At 38.5% G+C, this 20,680-nt stretch overlaps 1 protein-coding gene across 1 annotated transcript in view; it reads left to right on the forward strand.

The window, feature by feature from the left end:
- The window catches only part of LOC137435477 (leucine-rich repeat and fibronectin type III domain-containing protein 1-like), a 266,235-nt gene extending 253,913 nt beyond the window's left edge, over positions 1–12,322 (forward strand). The window contains exon 3 of the mRNA XM_068129288.2: positions 10,773–12,322. Coding sequence (XP_067985389.1) covers positions 10,773–11,886 — 1,114 coding nt within the window. The 3' untranslated portion in view covers positions 11,887–12,322. The remainder of the gene's footprint in view (positions 1–10,772) is intronic.
- Positions 12,323–20,680: the final 8,358 nt, after the last annotated feature.

Here is a 20,680-nt window from a genome sequence, read left to right on the forward strand (position 1 = left end):
CAACAATTTTTACCCCTTCGCTTTGAAGAACGGGAATGAAGGGGGAGGAGCGTGTTAATATGTTTGGTTGAAGGCTTTGGGTGGTGAGGCGGCATGAAGCCAGATTTTAATCTTACAGCCGCCATGTTGGTGCTCACCGTCAATGCGATGCGAAGCGAAAGATGCCTCAGAGTGGTCACATTCACAATCGCTATGTCGTATGTACTCCCGATATGTGTTTCCTTCATTGTAAAAACTACCAATTCAACAGTCAAAAGGATTTTGAGCCGATAGGTGTTACGGCCTTGGCAAGATCGATGGAGACAGCAATCTGTTAGCTTATACACCGCCCAAATAGCTATTTGGAATTCTCTCATGTAGAGATTAAACCCACGTCGTTTGAACTTTGGCAGAGGTCATTATTTACTTTTAATGATCCAAAATGGCCGATACAAAAGTACATTCCGGCAAGTCCTGACCGATTTTTAATTCTGTCTGTTTGTCTGTTTGTTTGTCTGTCAATTGCCTACCGTTCACAATTTTAATCCAATCTTCACGAAACCTCACCAGATTGTAGAGTTCGTCAGAAGGAAGAAGCCTATTGATTGAGGTCAAATGTCATGTTAGTTATGTTGAGGTCAGATTTGTAATATTGTCATTTTTCATCCAATTGACTTGAAAATTGAACAACATTTGCATATTAAATCCGTAAATTGGGAAACCAACTATTCTTGAAGTCAAAAGGTCAAAGGTAAACTCAAGGTCAAATGTGTAAAATCATCAATTTGAATCTGCAAAAATAATTGTAACTATTCAATCCTATTAACTTGAAAATTAAACAGCAATTGAACAGTGCCTCACTGAATTGGAAAACCAACTATTTTGAGGTCAAAAGGTCAAAGGTCAATTCAAGGTCGAACTTCTAATATCAATTTTCATCTGAAAAATCATCAATTTTAATCTGATTAACCTGAGCTTTGATTAAGATCGTCAATTTTAATCATAATGAAATGAACAATTTGATGTATCAATGGCACCTTTTTTGGGGGGAAGGAGTGCATGCTTGCGTTAGTGCATGCTTGTCACATACCTTAAGGCATCAGGTATCGTGCTCTGGATGACATCTTTCTTGCTTGTCTGTTTGTTAATTGCATATCTCAAAAAGATGCGGACAGATTTGGATGAAATTTGGTGGAAAGGTTGGGTATATGACATGGATGAAATTATTTGATTTTGGTGAAGATCTGGATCCGGATAGGGATTAGAATTTTTTTTTTAATGATTCTTCATCATTGAGAGATAACACAAAAAACAATATATTGTTACGTTTGTAGGGGGTACGCAGTGATTGCCTTAGAACCAGGTAGATTTGCATAGATTATTGTGCTCCTACTGTCGCAAAGAAGAAGAACTACTTCGATGTACGATAAGTAGGGACTTTGTATCAGACTGAACTGTCGGGTTAAGTTTGTATCTTCGTCCGCATTATGAGGAGTGGTGTATGTTAATTAGCTCAGGAATTATGGGTAATTATCCCTTGTACGTCATTACCTCTGTAATTTATTTCCTATGTCCCTTTTGGCACCGCACCATAGACACACACCATAGACACATAGCCGACAAAGTCGCCGGAGGCATTATGTTTTCAGGTTGTCCATCCAGCTGCCCGTCCGTCCGTCCGCGATAGGTTTTCGTTACCGCGATAACTTGAGAATGGCTAAAGGGCTCTCAGTCAAACTTGGCACAGGTATATATAATGAGGTAAAGATTAACTGATTAGATTTTGTGGTTACGAGGTCAAAGGGCAAAGGTCACAGGTCATGTTAGGTAAAAATAGTAACCTGCGATAACTTGTGAAACAGTGATGAGATTCTGACCAAATTTGGTACCCTTATGTGGAATGATGTAAAGATGAACTGATTAGATTTTGGGGTCAAGAGGTCAAAGGTCAAATCAGTAATGGGTCTATAACCTGAGAACGGCTGAAGTGATCTAATTCAAACGTGGTACAGGTATTATAATGTTGTAAAGATTTACTTATATTTTGGTCAAAGGTTAAAGGTCAAATCTGTAATAGGTCTATGACTTGAGATTATTATTTTATTTGTTTTGTATACTGAATCGAGGCTTGTGAGAGCTGACAACCACGAGGGAAAGGGGGACTGTGAGGGAAAGACAGCACATGGGGACCGCGAGGGAAAGACAGCACAGGGGGACCGCGAGGGAAAGACAGCACAGGGGGACCGCGAGGGAAAGACAGCACAGGGGGACCACGAGGGAAAGACAGCACAGGGGGACCACAAGGGAAAGACAGTACAGGGGGACCCCGAGGGAAAGACAGCATAGGGGGACCGCGAGAGAAAGACAGCACAGGGGGACCGCGAGGGAAAGACAGTACAGGGGGACCACGAGGGAAAGACAGCACAGTGGGACCCCGAGGGAAAGACAGCATAGGGGGACCGCGAGGGAAAGACAGCACAGGGGGACCGCGAGGGAAAGACAGTACAGGGGGACCACGAGGGAAAGACAGTACAGTGGGACCACGAGGGAAAGACAGCACAGGGGGACCGCGAGGGAAAGACAGCACAGGTGGACCGCGAGGGAAAGACAGTACAGGGGGACCACGAGGGAAAGACAGTACAGTGGGACCACGAGGGAAAGACAGCACAGGGGGACCACAAGGGAAAGACAGTACAGGGGGACCACGAGGGAAATACAGCACAGGGGGACCACAAGGGAAAGACAGCACAGGGGGACCACGAGGGAAAGACAGTACAGGGGGACCACGAGGGAAAGACAGCACAGGGGGACCGCGAGGGAAAGACAGCACAGGGGGACCATGAGGGAAAGACAGCACATGGGGACCGTGAGGGAAAGACAGCACAGGGGGACCGCGAGGGAAAGACAGCACAGGGGGACCACGAGGGAAAGACAGTACAGGGGGACCGCGAGGGAAAGACAGCACAGGGGGACCGCGAGGGAAAGACAGCACAGGGGGACCACGAGGGAAAGACAGCACAGGGGGACCGTGAGGGCAAGACAGCACAGGGGGACCGTGAGGGAAAGACAGCACAAGGGGACCACGAGGGAAAGACAGCACAGGGGGACCGTGAGGGAAAGACAGCACAGGTGGACCGCGAGGGAAAGACAGCACAGGGGGACCGCGAGGGAAAGACAGCACATGAGGACCACGAGGGAAAGACAGCACAGGGGGACCGCGAGGGAAAGACAGCACAGTGGGACCGCGAGGGAAAGACAGCACAGGGGGACCACGAGGGAAAGACAGCACAGGGGGACCGTGAGGGAAAGACAGCACAGGGGGACCACGAGGGAAAGACAGCACATGGCGACCACGAGGGAAAGACAGCACAGGGGGACCGCGAGGGAAAGACAGCACATGGGGACCACGAGGGAAAGACAGCACAGGGGGGCCATGAGGGAAAGACAGCACAGGGGGACCGCGAGGGAAAGACAGCACATGGGGACCACGAGGGAACGACAGCACAGGGGGACCACGAGGGAAAGACAGCACAGGGGGACCGCGAGGGAAAGACAGCACATGGGGACCACGAGGGAAAGACAGCACAGGGGGACCACAAGGGAAAGACAGCACATGGGGACCACGAGGGAAAGACAGCACAGGGGGACCGCGAGGGAAAGACAGCACAGGGGGACCGCGAGGGAAAGACAGCACAGGGGGACCACGAGGGAAAGACAGTACAGGGGGACCGTGAGGGAAAAGGATCGAATCGAAAAGGATCGAAGCGATCGAATGGCTGAAGTGATCTAATTCAAATGGCTGAAGTGATCTAATTCAAACTTGGTACAGGTATGTATAATTTTGTAAAGTTTTAGTTATTAGATTTTGAGGTCAAAGGTCAAAGGTCAAATCTGTAATCGGTCTATAACTTGAGAATGGCTGAAGTGATCCAATTCAAATTTGGTACGGTTATGTATAATGATGTAAAGATTAAATGATTATAATTTGGGGTCAAGAGGTCAAAGGTCAAAGTCTGTAATAGTTCTATAACTCGATAATGGCTGAAGGTATCTAATTCAAACTTGGTACAGGTTTGCATAAGGTTGTAAAGATTAAGTGATTATATTTTGGGGTCAAAGGTCAAATATGTAATCGGTCTATAACTTGAGAACGGCTAAAGTGATCTAATTCAAACTTGGTACAGGTTTGTATAATGCTGTAAAGATTAAGTGATTAGATTTTGGGGCCAAAGGACAAAGGTCAAATCTGTAATAGGTCTATAACTTGAGAATGGCTGAAGTGATCCAATTCAAATTTGGTACGGTTATGTATAATGTTGTAAAGATTAAATGATTAAAATTTGGGGTCAAAGGTCAAAGTCTGTAATAGTTCTATAACTTGAGAATGGCTGAAGTGATCTAATTCAAACTTGGTACAGGTATGTATACAACACAACAACAACATGCATTTTAAGGCCATGTTCCCTGCTAGAGCGGGGGTTAGCCTTGCGGTCCCCATGACAATCTTCTCCATTTTGCCCTATTTTCTGCATCTCTCCTTGTTAACCCCCTTGCCCGCATTTCTTCTTCCACCATCTTTAGCCAAGTCTTTCTCGGTCTTCCCCGTCCTCTACTTCCTTCTACATTAACTTCCATCACTCTTCTCAACCAGTCACTTTCATCCTTCCTCAATACATGACCAAACCATCTCAACCTGTTCCTCTTCACAGCATCAATCACAGGCAATATTCCCATCATCTTTCGCAATTCATCATTTGTCTTCCTCTCTCTCAACGATACTCTGCACATCCATCGAACCATTCGCATTTCCACCCTTTCCAGCCTTCGTTGCTGCTCTACGTTCATTACCCATGTCTCGCTCCCATAAATCATAACACTTCTCACACATGCAGCATACACCTTTCCCTTCAGCTTCAGCGACACTCTCCTCCTCATCAGCACACCACTCAGTTCCCGAAACTTCTTCCATGCACATCTCACTCGAGCAACCGTTGCCGAGTCTGATCCACCTTCTCCATTCAGCATGTCTCCGAGGTAGCAAAATGTTTTCACACCTTCCAGCTTCACGCCGTCTCCAAGATCCAACTCAACATTTCCTCCATCTGCAGCTCCCTCTGTGCACACCTTACATTTGAATGTAGCTGCCACACTGGTTAATGACCCTCTCAGACCACTACATTTTTGATGAACCCACTCAGCACAAATTGTACATTGAATGGAGTTCACTCCGACACCCTTCCTGCACACAGCACACGGCCACTTCCCAGTTCTTTCCACCTCACCACATGCTTTACCACTTGCCATCACCTTTGTCTTTCCGATATTCACCTTCAGACCTTTTGTCTCCATACATTCCTTCCACTTGTTCATCTTTTCCTTCAGTCCATCCATACTTTCCGCAATCAACACCAGATCATCTGCATACAACAACTCCCACGGTAAACCCTCCTTGACGGTCTGAGCCAGCACCTCCATCACAGCTACAAATAGTAGTGGACTTAGTACCGACCCCTGATGCACTCGCACCTTCACCTCAAACTCACCACTGTTCCCGTCCTTCGTCCTTACAGCTGTGCGTGCTCTTTTGTACATTGCCATCACGACTCTGATCAACCATTCCTCCACTCCTAACTTCCTCAATGCCCATGTCAATACTTTGCGTGGAACCCTATCGAATGCTTTCTCCAGATCAACAAACCCAAAAAACAACTTCTTCCTCTTATCCATGTACTTCTCCTGCAACTGCCTCACAATGAAAAGCGCATCTGTCGTTCCTCTTCCTGGCATAAATCCAAACTGCATTTCGTCGATCTTCACTTTCTTCCTTATCCTCCTCTCCAACACCCTTTCCAATACCTTCATTCCATGCTCCAATAACTTTATCGCTCGGTACGAGCCACACTCCAGAGGGTCACCTTTCCCCTTGTATAGAGGGACGAGGGTACTCAGTTCCCAATCCACTGGAATGCGGCCTTCTTTCACCACCAGATTACAGATCTCTGTCATTCTCTTCACACCCCAACTTCCTGCTGCCTTCAACATATCTCCCACAACTCCCGTCGGCCCTCCCGCTTTTCCACTCTTCATTGCTTTTATCGCTTCCTCAACTTCCTTCTCAGTTATCTTCTCTGCCGGTCCTAAAACTGGGTTACTCTCTATGTTGCCATCCCATTCATTCTCTGTATTCAACAGCATTTCCATATATCTTTTCCATCTTCCTTTAATTCCATCTGGGTCGACAACGAATTGTCCCACTTCATCCTTCAAGCAACTCACCCCCATCACATCACACCTCTCTTTCGCTATCTGCTTTGCAATCCTGAATACTGCTTTCTGACCCTCTTCCGAATCCAAGCGTTCTCCGAACATTTTCCTACATGCCTCCTGCGCCTTTGCTACCTCTTTCTTTGCAGCCTTCCTGGCTGCCTTATAACTTTCATGCTCTGCTGTTTCTGCTCCCGTACCCTTCGCCTTCTGCCACTCTTTGAACTTCTTCCTCTTTTCGTCAATCCTCTTTCCAACCTCAACATCCCACCACCATGTTTCCGAGTGCCTCGGTGGTCCTTTTGTCCATCCACATACCTCACCAACGGCTCCCAACAGACTAGCTTTCATTGACATCCAACCACTTTCAAGCTCAACCACATCATCCTCTACCCTACTCAGCCTCTCTTTTAATGCCTCCCTTACTGTCACCTCTTTCAACCTCCACACCTTCATTCTCGGTTGGTACTTCACCCGCCGAGCTCTCCTCGCACCTTTCACCCTTATGTCGCAGACAACCAAGTGGTGCTGTGAAACAGCCTCCTCCCCCGGGATCACCTTTGTGTCCCGGAGGTGCCCCCTATCTCGCCGACGCACCATCAGGTAGTCAACGGTTGTCGTCGACCCACCTGACGTGTATGTAACAAGCTTATTGTCCTCTTTCTGGAACTGAGTATTACAAATCAACAAATCAGCTCCATCAGCAAACTCCAAAATCCTTACACCTTTTCCATTTCTCACACCATATCCGTAACCCCCATGAACTCCCTCAAAACCATCCATACTCCTTCCCACATGTCCATTCAGGTCTCCTCCCACCACAACAACTTCCTCATCTTTCACGTTTTCCATCAGCTTCTCTATCGCACACCAGAACTTGTCCTTCTCTTCATCGCTTCGACCAACCTGCGGAGCATATCCCGAGATGACGTTCACCAAGAGCTTTCCAATCATCATTTTCACCATCATCAACCTATCACTCACTCTAGTCACACTCACCACACTGTCTACAAACTCTTCAGAAAACAGGACACCAACACCATTCACGCCCTCCGGGCACCCTTGCCACACAAACTTGTATTTCTGTCCCTGCCTACCCTTCACCATTCTCACACCACTTCCCTTCCATCTCGTCTCTTGCACACAACATATGTCCACTCTTCTTCTGACCAATACTTCCACCACTTCTCCTGATCTCCCTGTCATTGTCCCCACATTCCATGTCCCAAACCTCAGAAACCGATCTCCACTTCGGGCTGCACCCTGCCCATATGTACTTGTGATTGTCATGGTTCTCTTTTTTTGAGGCAATGTTTTTATGGCCGGATGCCCTTCCTGACGCCAACCCTCTTAGTCGTCTCTTACGACACGCAGGGATACGGTGTACCTATTCTGACCAGGGTACACACTGGGAAACGTTTAAAACATGTAAATTCTGGGGGGGTGGGGGGGGGGCATCAGCATCACGGCTGCGGTTTAAACATATTCCAACAATATCCAAACAGAACGATGGAAAAAAAAAAAAAAAAAAAAAAAGGTATGTATGATGATGTAAATATTAACTGATTATATTTTGGGTTCAAGAGGTCAAATATTAAAGGTCAAAGTCTGTAATAGGTCTATATCTTGAGAATGGCTGAATTGATCTAATTTAAACTTGGTACAGACATGTATAATGATGTAAAGATTAACTGATTAGATTTTGGGGGTCCCGAGGTCAAAGGCCACAGGTCATGTCAGGTAAAAATGTGAACTTGTGAACAGCTGACAGGATTTAAATTAAAACTTGGTACAGGTATGTATAATGATGCAAACATGAACTGATTAAATTTTGGGGTCAATAGGTCAAAGGTCAGAGGTCATGTCTAGTAGAAATATGCTAACTTGGGCACAGCTGAATGGATTTAAATCAAACTTGATACAAGTATTTCATGATGAAATAATGTGGGCGGAGGCATATCAGTCTACGTCGTGACGTTGAAGAGTGCTGTTCTAGTTTTAAACAGTTTTAATTATTTTGAGCATGCGGAAGAAGACAAAGACGTCTGAATACAAACGGACGTGGACGGGTTTTGCATTTTCACATACTTTCTAGTTCTATTTAGTGTGGTTTTATGATCTTAAAGAAAACTTGTTTTAATCTGGAAACTGTAGCTCTCTGTGTTAGGTTACCTCTGATTGGCCCATCCCCTGCACAGCAGGAGACGGGGTTTTGTAATAATTTTGTGTGTCTGTCTGTGTGCGCGCGCGCGTGTGTGTGTGTGTGTGTGTGTGTGTGTGTGTGTGTGTGTGTGTGTGTGTGTGTGTGTGTGTGTGTGTGTACGCGCGCGTATCCGGGCCATAACTATTTTACCATTTGAGCTATTGTCATCAAATTTTCACCAAAGATATATTATGATAATATGGATATTAAGACAAATTAATAACTTTGTCAAAATGTCAAAAGGCCAAATGTCAGAAACACATAAAATCATCAATATTCACCCAATTGACCTGAAATTTCAATTTACCAATTGAGCTTTTGTCATCAAATTTTAAACAGCTTTATTATGAGAATATGGAGAAAGCAAATTAATAATTTGGTCAAAAGGTCAAAGTTCAGCATCACATAAAATCGTCAATTTTCAACTGAATGACCTGAAATTTTATTAATTTGCATATTGGGTCACTGAATTAGTTCACCGATCAAAAGCTAGAAGCTTATTGGTTTTTCTTAGATCAAAAGGTCGAAGGTCAAGGTTGCGTAAAATCACTAATGTCCACCCGATTGACCTGAAATTTAAAGAATTCGCATATTGGGTCACTTAATTGGTTCACTAATCAAAGGCTAGGAGCTGATTGTTTTGTTTTTTTAGATCAAAAGGTCAAAGTTCAAGGTTGCATAAAAATCGGCAATTTTTACCTGATTGACGTGAAATTTTAAGAATTTGCATATTGGTCATATTATTAGTTCACCCATTAAAAGCTAGTACCTGATTATTTATTTTTGATCAAAAGCTCAAAGGTCAAGGCTGCATAAAGTCGTCAATTTTCATATATATATTTTTAACTGTTTTCATTATCTTTAGCTTATGGAAGAAGAAGACGTCTGAATACAAACGGACGCGAACGGACTTTGCATTTTCAGATGCTTTCTAGTTTTAATTAAGTTCCATTTCGATGGGACTTTTCAATTCATTCTGCTCCATTTGCATTCCAAACTTGTAAAAAAAACCTCGGCTCAGCCAAAGTCGTCACATGTGCTCATTATATAGGGTCGACAATTATTCTCTGAGTGAATTAATTCACATTAAGGGAATGAAGTGAAAGAGGGTCAAAGGAAGACGGATTATAGAAGTTGGCATCTCTCTGTACTTGTCTGCTTTGACAGAGGATATTATATGTCTAGTCATCTAGTCAGGTGTCTGGGAATACAGCAAAGATTACCAGGAAGTGTCACGCTGAACAAAAAAATGGTGAAAATCATGATTGGAAAATACTTATAAATGTCCACATTTTCTCTGGTGTGTTGAATGTACTTAATGGGTCTGCTCAATTTCTCTACTCTTCAAGTGGCAGTCCACCAGCATCTGATGCTATTTTATGTAATCCACTATAATGGGCTTTTTGTTCTATTCTTACCAACTCCCAACTTAATCCTATCCCCTACCTGCATATGTAGGTACTGTGAGGATATCTCAGAGGTAGCTCACCTATTAGATGTCTCATCTGGAATAAATCCCCCTCCCCCCAACCCACCCCCCCCCCCCCCCGCCCCTGCCCCCGACGTTGAACCCGGTGCTTTGAAGCCAGGGTGTTGTATTAATGAGTACACGGTCTCTAGGATGGGATGTTAAGTTAAGTTGGGATCTAGTCTTCCAGCATTTGCCAGCATTTAATGATCCCACACTGAATTTTGTGAGATTAGGATACTGTTTTTTGCCAATTCCAATTTGTAGCCCGAAACAGCTATGGGGATCATGATGTCGGTCAACTTCTATAGGTAACCTGTGAGGCACTCTCAGGGTGTCGAAGAACCGGCCACCTACCGGGATATGGAATTGCATCGGAAATGACCGTTCCTCCATCATCCGTCAATGGCCGGCCTGGAATGAAACATACTTTGGGCCACCAATGCTTACCGATCTACCATCTTGATCTTTTCATGCCTGGAATTTGATTCGTGTTATTCACCAAATTTTCTCCATCTATTACGAAAAGGATTAATTGTATTACAATCATTTCAGCTATCCGCATTTTATATTTATTTGTAAGTTTATATAATTCAAAATGATCGGTATTGTTGAAATGTCGAGCTATATTATTAACACTGCTTGTTTAACACGACACAATGTGGTTAATGTCTCCAGATATGTCTACCACCAATTGGCAAACGGTTATCGAAAAAGTCGGCATTGCTCATCTTTGATATTTCGACCGTAGGGGATCATTTTCCGGGACTAATATTATGGAGAGCGATCCTGGTCAAAATGTCACACCTGAATGAATGATTATCCGTCCTCATCATAATGTTTCTCGTTTCTTTGCAGGATGTTGCCGGCAATCAGCAAAATGTTTATACTCAACAACTTGCTGGCTGGAACTTTGTATGACCTCTGCGTGGTTGCTATTTACGATGACGCTGCCACATCACTTACAGCCACACACATTCTCGGCTGCCTCCAGTTCTCCACCGACGAGGAGTATATCCGCTGCTCCTCGCTGCCAGGTGACTTCATCGGGGGCACCATGATCATCATCATCGGAGGAATAATTGTCTTTTCGCTCCTCGTCTTTATCATCATTCTTATGATTCGTTACCGGGTGTGTGCTGGAGATCAAATGCGTAAGGCTTCAGGAGATGGTGGAAACAACGAGTCTTGGCCTCTTGACCTTGGGCAGCCGGGTCCGAGCCAATTGCTACGCTTCCAAAGCGATTTGTCACGGGCAGCCGACGAGCCGCTCAGTAGGCCATGCAAGCGGTCGCATCAAGCGCTCCTTACGAAGTGGCCAGAGAAGGAACCTCCACAGATCCGTGCTGAAAAAGCTTTGGATCCGCCTCAGCAAGAGCAGCAGCTACAGGAGTCGCGCCATCACCGTTTCAGCTGTCGCCTCATCGTGCAGGACGAAAGCCAGCCTTCCAGTGAGGCGTCGACGCGGAGCCAGTCATTCGCTTCGAGTCACTATTTCCACGACTCCCGTGATGGACCCTTGGTTGCCCTTGGAAGTGCGTCGAAAGTACAGCCTTCACTTCCGGTATGGGAAAAGCAAGGACCTTGGGTTGCTGCAGACAAACCTGCCTGGCCAGAACAGCCTGAGCAAGGATCGGAGGAGGAGGAGGAGGTTGATGAGGAAGAGGATGGGAAAAACCAACAATGTGCCAACTTGGCATTGCAATCGGGGAAAACTGCTATTTCCCAGGGTGACACCGAGCTGGCTCTGAGCAAAGTGCTTTTCACGTCGGCCAATTCTGGGCCACGGCGCAGCCTATCATTTGACATTAACGTGTTGTCACATAGGGAGAGCTTCAACAAGGCCAAAGCTTCTTTGCAGCCAAAGAGAAGCCTCTCTATCAATGGCCTTGTAGTCTGCTTCGAAGAAACAAGGCCTTCGAACGGTATAACGTCCGCCGGCTCTGAATGGATGCCTGAGAGTTCCGTGTGAAGGGCACTAACTACCTTCGTTCCTGTGCATCGTTGCTCCAGGTTTTCCTTAGAAATGCACAAAAGGAGATACTTCAAGGGCGATTCTTCATTTTGCCATCACTGCGGCCATCATTGGTGGCTTCCTGTTTGCATAAATGAAAAAAGAAAAAAAAACTACAAACAAATATGGCATAAGAGAAAGGAAAGTTCTATTCTATTTGTGTTTTTAACTCAATAGGCACCAAAAAAAAACATACAAAAAGTATTGTGGAGTTTAATTGTGGTGTAAAAACATTAGCTCCAAGTTTATATATTTTTTTGTTGTCTCAACAGCATTGAATCAGATGGGAAGCATTCCAGATGTATTAAAAGCAAGTAAGAACAACTTGTATATTTATTTGGATTCTCGCATAAGGTGTGAATAAATGAAAATCATGTTTTTATATCGATCCTGCCAAGAGTTTTGCGTGTTTCATTCATGGTTGTCTGCAGCACAGCACTTCCAACAACATTGCAGGAACTTTCCATTCTTGAAATTGAAAACATTTTGAAGGGAAGATAAATATATATATTTAAAACAGATCTACAAACTAAATTGTCTGTATGAGTGTGGTTAGACAGTACCTGAATACTAGTTTGCATAAATGTGGGTGAGTGGTTCTGGTTGTGTGTGGCTGTGCACTTGACGAATTGCCCCCTTCCTACCACCATAGATTGTGGCAGGAATTTACAAGTTGGCTGGGATTTCAGCACACTGGTCCAATCACCATGGGACATATAAATGCCCACGGGCGAATGTTAGTGGATGGGACAGCTGGTTGAATGTCCCCTCCGAAGGATACATATAAATACCCATTAATGCGATGCCCTGCCTACGAAGTACCAAGATGAAAACTTCAACTTTGGCCAGGTATGTATTTCAGGATTTAAAGCTCAAAGGCAAATGTTCTGCCACCAAACTATCCTCAGCCTCGGGGAAAGGGCACTCAACGAGCATCCCCAAAAATCTGAAGGCAGCAATATTAAAGACTTGAATTCTCATAAAGCGAGTCTCGTAATTACCATCTTCCTGGATTTTTGGTTTAAGAAAGTCCAGCCCGCTCACCAATGACCAGTAGAAAGGGGTTAATCTGCCTGACCATTCTGGCCTGGTTGGCATGTGACGTCACTATACCCACTTTATTGTTCGTTGTTAATGCCCTCAGGGTATTCATTGATGGGATGTAAGTGCTGCCCTTGGAGATGCAGTGATGACAGTACCAGTACTGTACTTTACAGTTGACTCTAATCCCAAAAGCAAACAACAAAAATAATAATTATAAAGCTAAATTTGCTTAATGTTTTTCAGTCAATAATAATTGTGGTTTAATACAAGTAAGTGAAGTGATCAGAACCCATGGCGGATTCATGTGAATAAGAATATACATGTATGTACAACCACCTTGACATGCTCAAAGGCTTTATACAACCACATATACTATGTACAACCACATTGATGTCATGCTATATGTACAACCACTTTAACAAGCTCAAAGGCTTTATACAACCACATATACTATGTCCAACCACATTGATATAATGCTATATGTACAACCACTTTAACAAGCTCAAAGGCTTTATACAACCACATATACTATGTCCAACCACCTTGATATCATGCTATATGTACAACCACTTTAACAAGCTCAAATGCTTTATACAACCACATATACTATGTACAACCACATTGATATAATGCTATATGTACAACCACTTTAACAAGCTCAAATGCTTTATACAACCACATATACTATGTACAACCACATTGATATAATGCTATATGTACAACCACCTTGACAAGCACAAGGGCTTTATACAACCACATATACTATGTCCAACCACCTTGATATCATGCTATATGTACAACCACTTTAACAAGCTCAAATGCTTTATACAACCATATATACTATGTACAACCACCTTGATATCATGCAATATATATATATATATATATACAACCACCTTAACAAGCTCAAAGTAATCCTGATGTTTCATGGAAAGTAACCAGCTCAATTGTTTATTGTTTTTGGTTGAGGATTCTTGAAAATAATGCCTTTCACACTCGATTTGACACAATAAATGCATCTCATCATTGAAGCATAACATTCTAAAGAAAATGCAGACGGCAAACCAGGCCCGGAGAGATGGTGATGACACATCACGAGTCGTGCACTTTGCAGTTACCTTCCACCCTGTCGAGAATCCAACTGAAGACCAAGCAAAACAAGCAAATGAGGCATCAGATATCCCATGTATATACCGATGAGGTGCCTTCAAATAGGAAATAAGTCTCTTAATTAACGAGAATGACACTCCCACCTCACTGATAGGCTGGAACTGGAACTGGACCTGCACCAAAATCTAATCAGCTTGTTCGTTCTTGTCACCAAAACAACTCATCCACCAAGTTTTGTTATAACCTGTCAACAACTTTTTGAAATATCGCGCAATATAATCGCTTTTGGCTCCGTTTCTCGATCAATGGTAAAGAATCACTAAAAAAAAATCACACCCGTGTCTGGAAGAAGTGGTTCAGTTTGGCATTTATAATATGAAATATGCAAAACCTAGAAACAGAAGAAACCCATTACAATTACCCTTTAGAACCCTCCAGAATTACCGTTTAGAACTCATTAGAATTACCCTTTAGAACTCATTAGAATTACAATTTAGAACTCATTAGAATTACAATTTAGAACTCATTAGAATCACACTTTAGAACTCATTAGAATCACACTTTAGAACTCATTAGAATTACACTTTAGAACTCATTAGAATTACACTTTAGAACTCATTAGAATTACAATTTAGAACTCATTAGAATTACAATTTAGAACTCATAAGAATTACAATTTAGAACTCATTAGAATTACAACTTAGAACTCATTAGAATTACACTTTAGAACTCATTAGAATTACACTTTAGAACTCATTAGAATTACACTTTAGAACTCATTAGAATTACACTTTAGAACTCATTAGAATTACAATTTAGAACTCATTAGAATTACAATTTAGAACTCATTAGAATTACACTTTAGAACTCATTAGAATTACAATTTAGAACTCATTAGAATTACAATTTAGAACTCATTAGAATTACACTTTAGAACTCATTAGAATCACACTTTAGAACTCATTAGAATTACAATTTAGAACTCATTAGAATTACAATTTAGAACTCATTAGAATTACACTTTAGAACTCATTAGAATCACACTTTAGAACTCATTAGAATTACACTTTAGAACTCATTAGAATTACACTTTAGAACTCATTAGAATTACACTTTAGAACTCATTAGAATTACACTTTAGAACTCATTAGAATTACAATTTAGAACTCAAGAATTACAATTTAGAACTCATTAGAATTACACTTTAGAACTCATTAGAATTACACTTTAGAACTCATTAGAATTACAATTTAGAACTCATTAGAATTACAATTTAGAACTCATTAGAATTACAATTTAGAACTCATTAGAATTACACTTTAGAACTCATTAGAATTACACTTTAGAACTCATTAGAATTACACTTTAGAACTCATTAGAATTACACTTTAGAACTCATTAGAATTACAATTTAGAACTCATTAGAATTACAATTTAGAACTCATTAGAATTACAATTTAGAACTCATTAGAATTACACTTTAGAACTCATTAGAATTACACTTTAGAACTCATTAGAATCACACTTTAGAACTCATTAGAATTACAACTTAGAACTCATTAGAATTACACTTTAGAACTCATTAGAATTACAATTTAGAACTCATTAGAATTACACTTTAGAACTCATTAGAATTACAATTTAGAACTCATTAGAATTACACTTTAGAACTCATTGGAATCACACTTTAGAACTCATTAGAATCACACTTTAGAACTCATTAGAATCACACTTTAGAACTCATTAGAATCACACTTTAGAACTCATTAGAATCACACTTTAGAACTCATTAGAATTACACTTTAGAACTCATTAGAATCACAATTTAGAACTCATTAGAATTACAATTTAGAACTCATTAGAATTACAATTTAGAACTCATTAGAATTACACTTTAGAACTCATTAGAATTACAATTTAGAACTCATTAGAATTACACTTTAGAACTCATTAGAATCACACTTTAGAACTCATTAGAATTACACTTTAGAACTCATTAGAATTACAATTTAGAACTCATTAGAATTACACTTTAGAACTCATTAGAATCACACTTTAGAACTCATTAGAATTACCCTTTATAACTCATTAGAATTACAATTTAGAACTCATTAGAATTACAATTTAGAACTCATTAGAATCACACTTCAGAACTCATTAGAATTACACTTTAGAACTCATTAGAATTACAATTTAGAACTCATTAGAATTACACTTTAGAACTCATTAGAATCACACTTTAGAACTCATTAGAATCACACTTTAGAACTCATTAGAATCACACTTTAGAACTCATTAGAATCACACTTTAGAACTCATTAGAATTACACTTTAGAACTCATTAGAATCACACTTTAGAACTCATTAGAATCACACTTTAGAACTCATTAGAATCACACTTTAGAACTCATTAGAATTACACTTTAGAACTCATTAGAATCACAATTTAGAACTCATTAGAATTACACTTTAGAACTCATTAGAATCACACTTTAGAACTCATTAGAATCACACTTTAGAACTCATTAGAATTACACTTTAGAACTCATTAGAATTACACTTTAGAACTCATTAGAATTACACTTTAGAACTCATTAGAATCACAATTTAGAACTCATTAGAATTACAATTTAGAACTCATTAGAATTACACTTTAAAACTCATTAGAATCACAATTTAGAACTCATTAGAATTACACTTTAGAACTCATTAGAATTACACTTTAGAACTCATTAGAATTACACTTTAGAACTCATTAGAATTACAATTTAGAACTCATTAGAATTACAATTTAGAACTCATTAGAATTACACTTTAGAACTCATTAGAATTACACTTTAGAACTCATTAGAATTACAATTTAAAACTCATTAGAATTACAATTTAGAACTCATTAGAATTACACTTTAGAACTCATTAGAATTACACTTTAGAACTCATTAGAATTACACTTTAGAACTCATTAGAATTACACTTTAGAACTCATTAGAATTACACTTTAGAACTCATTAGAATTACAATTTAGAACTCATTAGAATTACAATTTAGAACTCATTAGAATTACAATTTAGAACTCATTAGAATTACACTTTAGAACTCATTAGAATTACACTTTAGAACTCATTAGAATTACACTTTAGAACTCATTAGAATCACACTTTAGAACTCATTAGAATTACACTTTAGAACTCATTAGAATTACACTTTAGAACTCATTAGAATTACACTTTAGAACTCATTAGAATCACAATTTAGAACTCATTAGAATCACAATTTAGAACTCATTAGAATTACACTTTAGAACTCATTAGAATTACAATTTAGAACTCATTAGAATTACAATTTAGAACTCATTAGAATTACAATTTAGAACTCATTAGAATTACACTTTAGAACTCATTAGAATTACACTTTAGAACTCATTAGAATTACACTTTAGAACTCATTAGAATCACACTTTAGAACTCATTAGAATTACACTTTAGAACTCATTAGAATTACACTTTAGAACTCATTAGAATTACACTTTAGAACTCATTAGAATCACACTTTAGAACTCATTAGAATTACACTTTAGAACTCATTAGAATTACACTTTAGAACTCATTAGAATTACACTTTAGAACTCATTAGAATCACACTTTAGAACACATTAGAATCACACTTTAGAACTCATTAGAATTACACTTTAGAACTCATTAGAATTACAACTTAGAACTCATTAGAATTACACTTTAGAACTCATTAAAATTACACTTTAGAACTCATTAGAATCACACTTTAGAACTCATTAGAATTACACTTTAGAACTCATTAGAATTACACTTTAGAACTCATTAGAATTACACTTTAGAACTCATTAGAATTACAATTTAGAACTCATTAGAATTACATTTTAGAACTCATTAGAATGACACTTTAGAACTCATTAGAATTACACTTTAGAACTCATTAGAATTACAATTTAGAACTCATTAGAATTACAATTTAGAACTCATTAGAATTACAATTTAGAACTCATTAGAATTACACTTTAGAACTCATTAGAATTACACTTTAGAACTCATTAGAATTACACTTTAGAACTCATTAGAATTACACTTTAGAACTCATTAGAATTACAATTTAGAACTCATTAGAATTACAATTTAGAACTCATTAGAATTACACTTTAGAACTCATTAGAATCACACTTTAGAACTCATTAGAATTACAATTTAGAACTCATTAGAATTACAATTTAGAACTCATTAGAATTACAATTTAGAACTCATTAGAATTACACTTTAGAACTCATTAGAATTACACTTTAGAACTCATTAGAATTACACTTTAGAACTCATTAGAATCACACTTTAGAACTCATTAGAATTACACTTTAGAACTCATTAGAATTACACTTTAGAACTCATTAGAATTGCACTTTAGAACTCATTAGAATTACAATTTAGAACTCATTAGAATTACAATTTAGAACTCATTAGAATTACACTTTAGAACTCATTAGAATTACACTTTAGAACTCATTAGAATTACAATTTAGAACTCATTAGAATTACAATTTAGAACTCATTAGAATTACACTTTAGAACTCATTAGAATTACACTTTAGAACTCATTAGAATTACAATTTAGAACTCATTAGAATTACACTTTACAACTCATTAGAATTACACTTTAGAACTCATTAGAATTACACTTTAGAACTCATTAGAATTACACTTTAGAACTCATTAGAATTACACTTTAGAACTCATTAGAATTACAATTTAGAACTCATTAGAATTACAATTTAGAACTCATTAGAATTACACTTTAGAACTCATTAGAATTACACTTTAGAACTCATTAGAATCACACTTTAGAACTCATTAGAATTACAACTTAGAACTCATTAGAATTACACTTTAGAACTCATTAGAATTACAATTTAGAACTCATTAGAATTACACTTTAGAACTCATTACAATTACAATTTAGAACTCATTAGAATTACAATTTAGAACTCATTAGAATTACACTTTAGAACTCATTAGAATCACACTTTAGAACTCATTAGAATTACACTTTAGAACTCATTAGAATTACAATTTAGAACTCATTAGAATTACAATTTAGAACTCATTAGAATTACACTTTAGAACTCATTAGAATCACACTTTAGAACTCATTAGAATTACAATTTAGAACTCATTAGAATTACAATTTAGAACTCATTAGAATTACAATTTAGAACTCATTAGAATTACACTTTAGAACTCATTAGAATTACACTTTAGAACTCATTAGAATTACACTTTAGAACTCATTAGAATCACACTTTAGAACTCATTAGAATTACACTTTAGAACTCATTAGAATTACACTTTAGAACTCATTAGAATTACACTTTAGAACTCATTAGAATTACAATTTAGAACTCATTAGAATTACAATTTAGAACTCATTAGAATTACACTTTAGAACTCATTAGAATTACACTTTAGAACTCATTAGAATTACAATTTAGAACTCATTAGAATTACAATTTAGAACTCATTAGAATTACACTTTAGAACTCATTAGAATTACACTTTAGAACTCATTAGAATTACACTTTATAACTCATTAGAATTACACTTTAGAACTCATTAGAATTACAATTTAGAACTCATTAGAATTACAATTTAGAACTCATTAGAATTACACTTTAGAACTCATTAGAATTACAATTTAGAACTCATTAGAATCACACTTTAGAACTCATTAGAATTACACTTTAGAACTCATTAGAATTACACTTTAGAACTCATTAGAATTACACTTTAGAACTCATTAGAATTACACTTTAGAACTCATTAGAATTACAATTTAGAACTCAAGAATTACAATTTAGAACTCATTAGAATTACACTTTAGAACTCATTAGAATTACACTTTAGAACTCATTAGAATTACAATTTAGAACTCATTAGAATTACAATTTAGAACTCATTAGAATTACAATTTAGAACTCATTAGAATTACACTTTAGAACTCATTAGAATTACACTTTAGAACTCATTAGAATTACACTTTAGAACTCATTAGAATTACACTTTAGAACTCATTAGAATTACAATTTAGAACTCATTAGAATTACAATTTAGAACTCATTAGAATTACAATTTAGAACTCATTAGAATTACACTTTAGAACTCATTAGAATTACACTTTAGAACTCATTAGAATCACACTTTAGAACTCATTAGAATTACAACTTAGAACTCATTAGAATTACACTTTAGAACTCATTAGAATTACAATTTAGAACTCATTAGAATTACACTTTAGAACTCATTAGAATTACAATTTAGAACTCATTAGAATTACACTTTAGAACTCATTGGAATCACACTTTAGAACTCATTAGAATCACACTTTAGAACTCATTAGAATCACACTTTAGAACTCATTAGAATCACACTTTAGAACTCATTAGAATCACACTTTAGAACTCATTAGAATTACACTTTAGAACTCATTAGAATCACAATTTAGAACTCATTAGAATTACAATTTAGAACTCATTATAATTACAATTTAGAACTCATTAGAATTACACTTTAGAACTCATTAG

Source organism: Myxine glutinosa, chromosome 9 (assembly GCF_964187855.1).
Source record: "Myxine glutinosa chromosome 9, kmMyxGlut1.1, whole genome shotgun sequence".
In the NCBI taxonomy this organism is placed as follows: Eukaryota; Metazoa; Chordata; class Myxini; order Myxiniformes; family Myxinidae; genus Myxine; species Myxine glutinosa.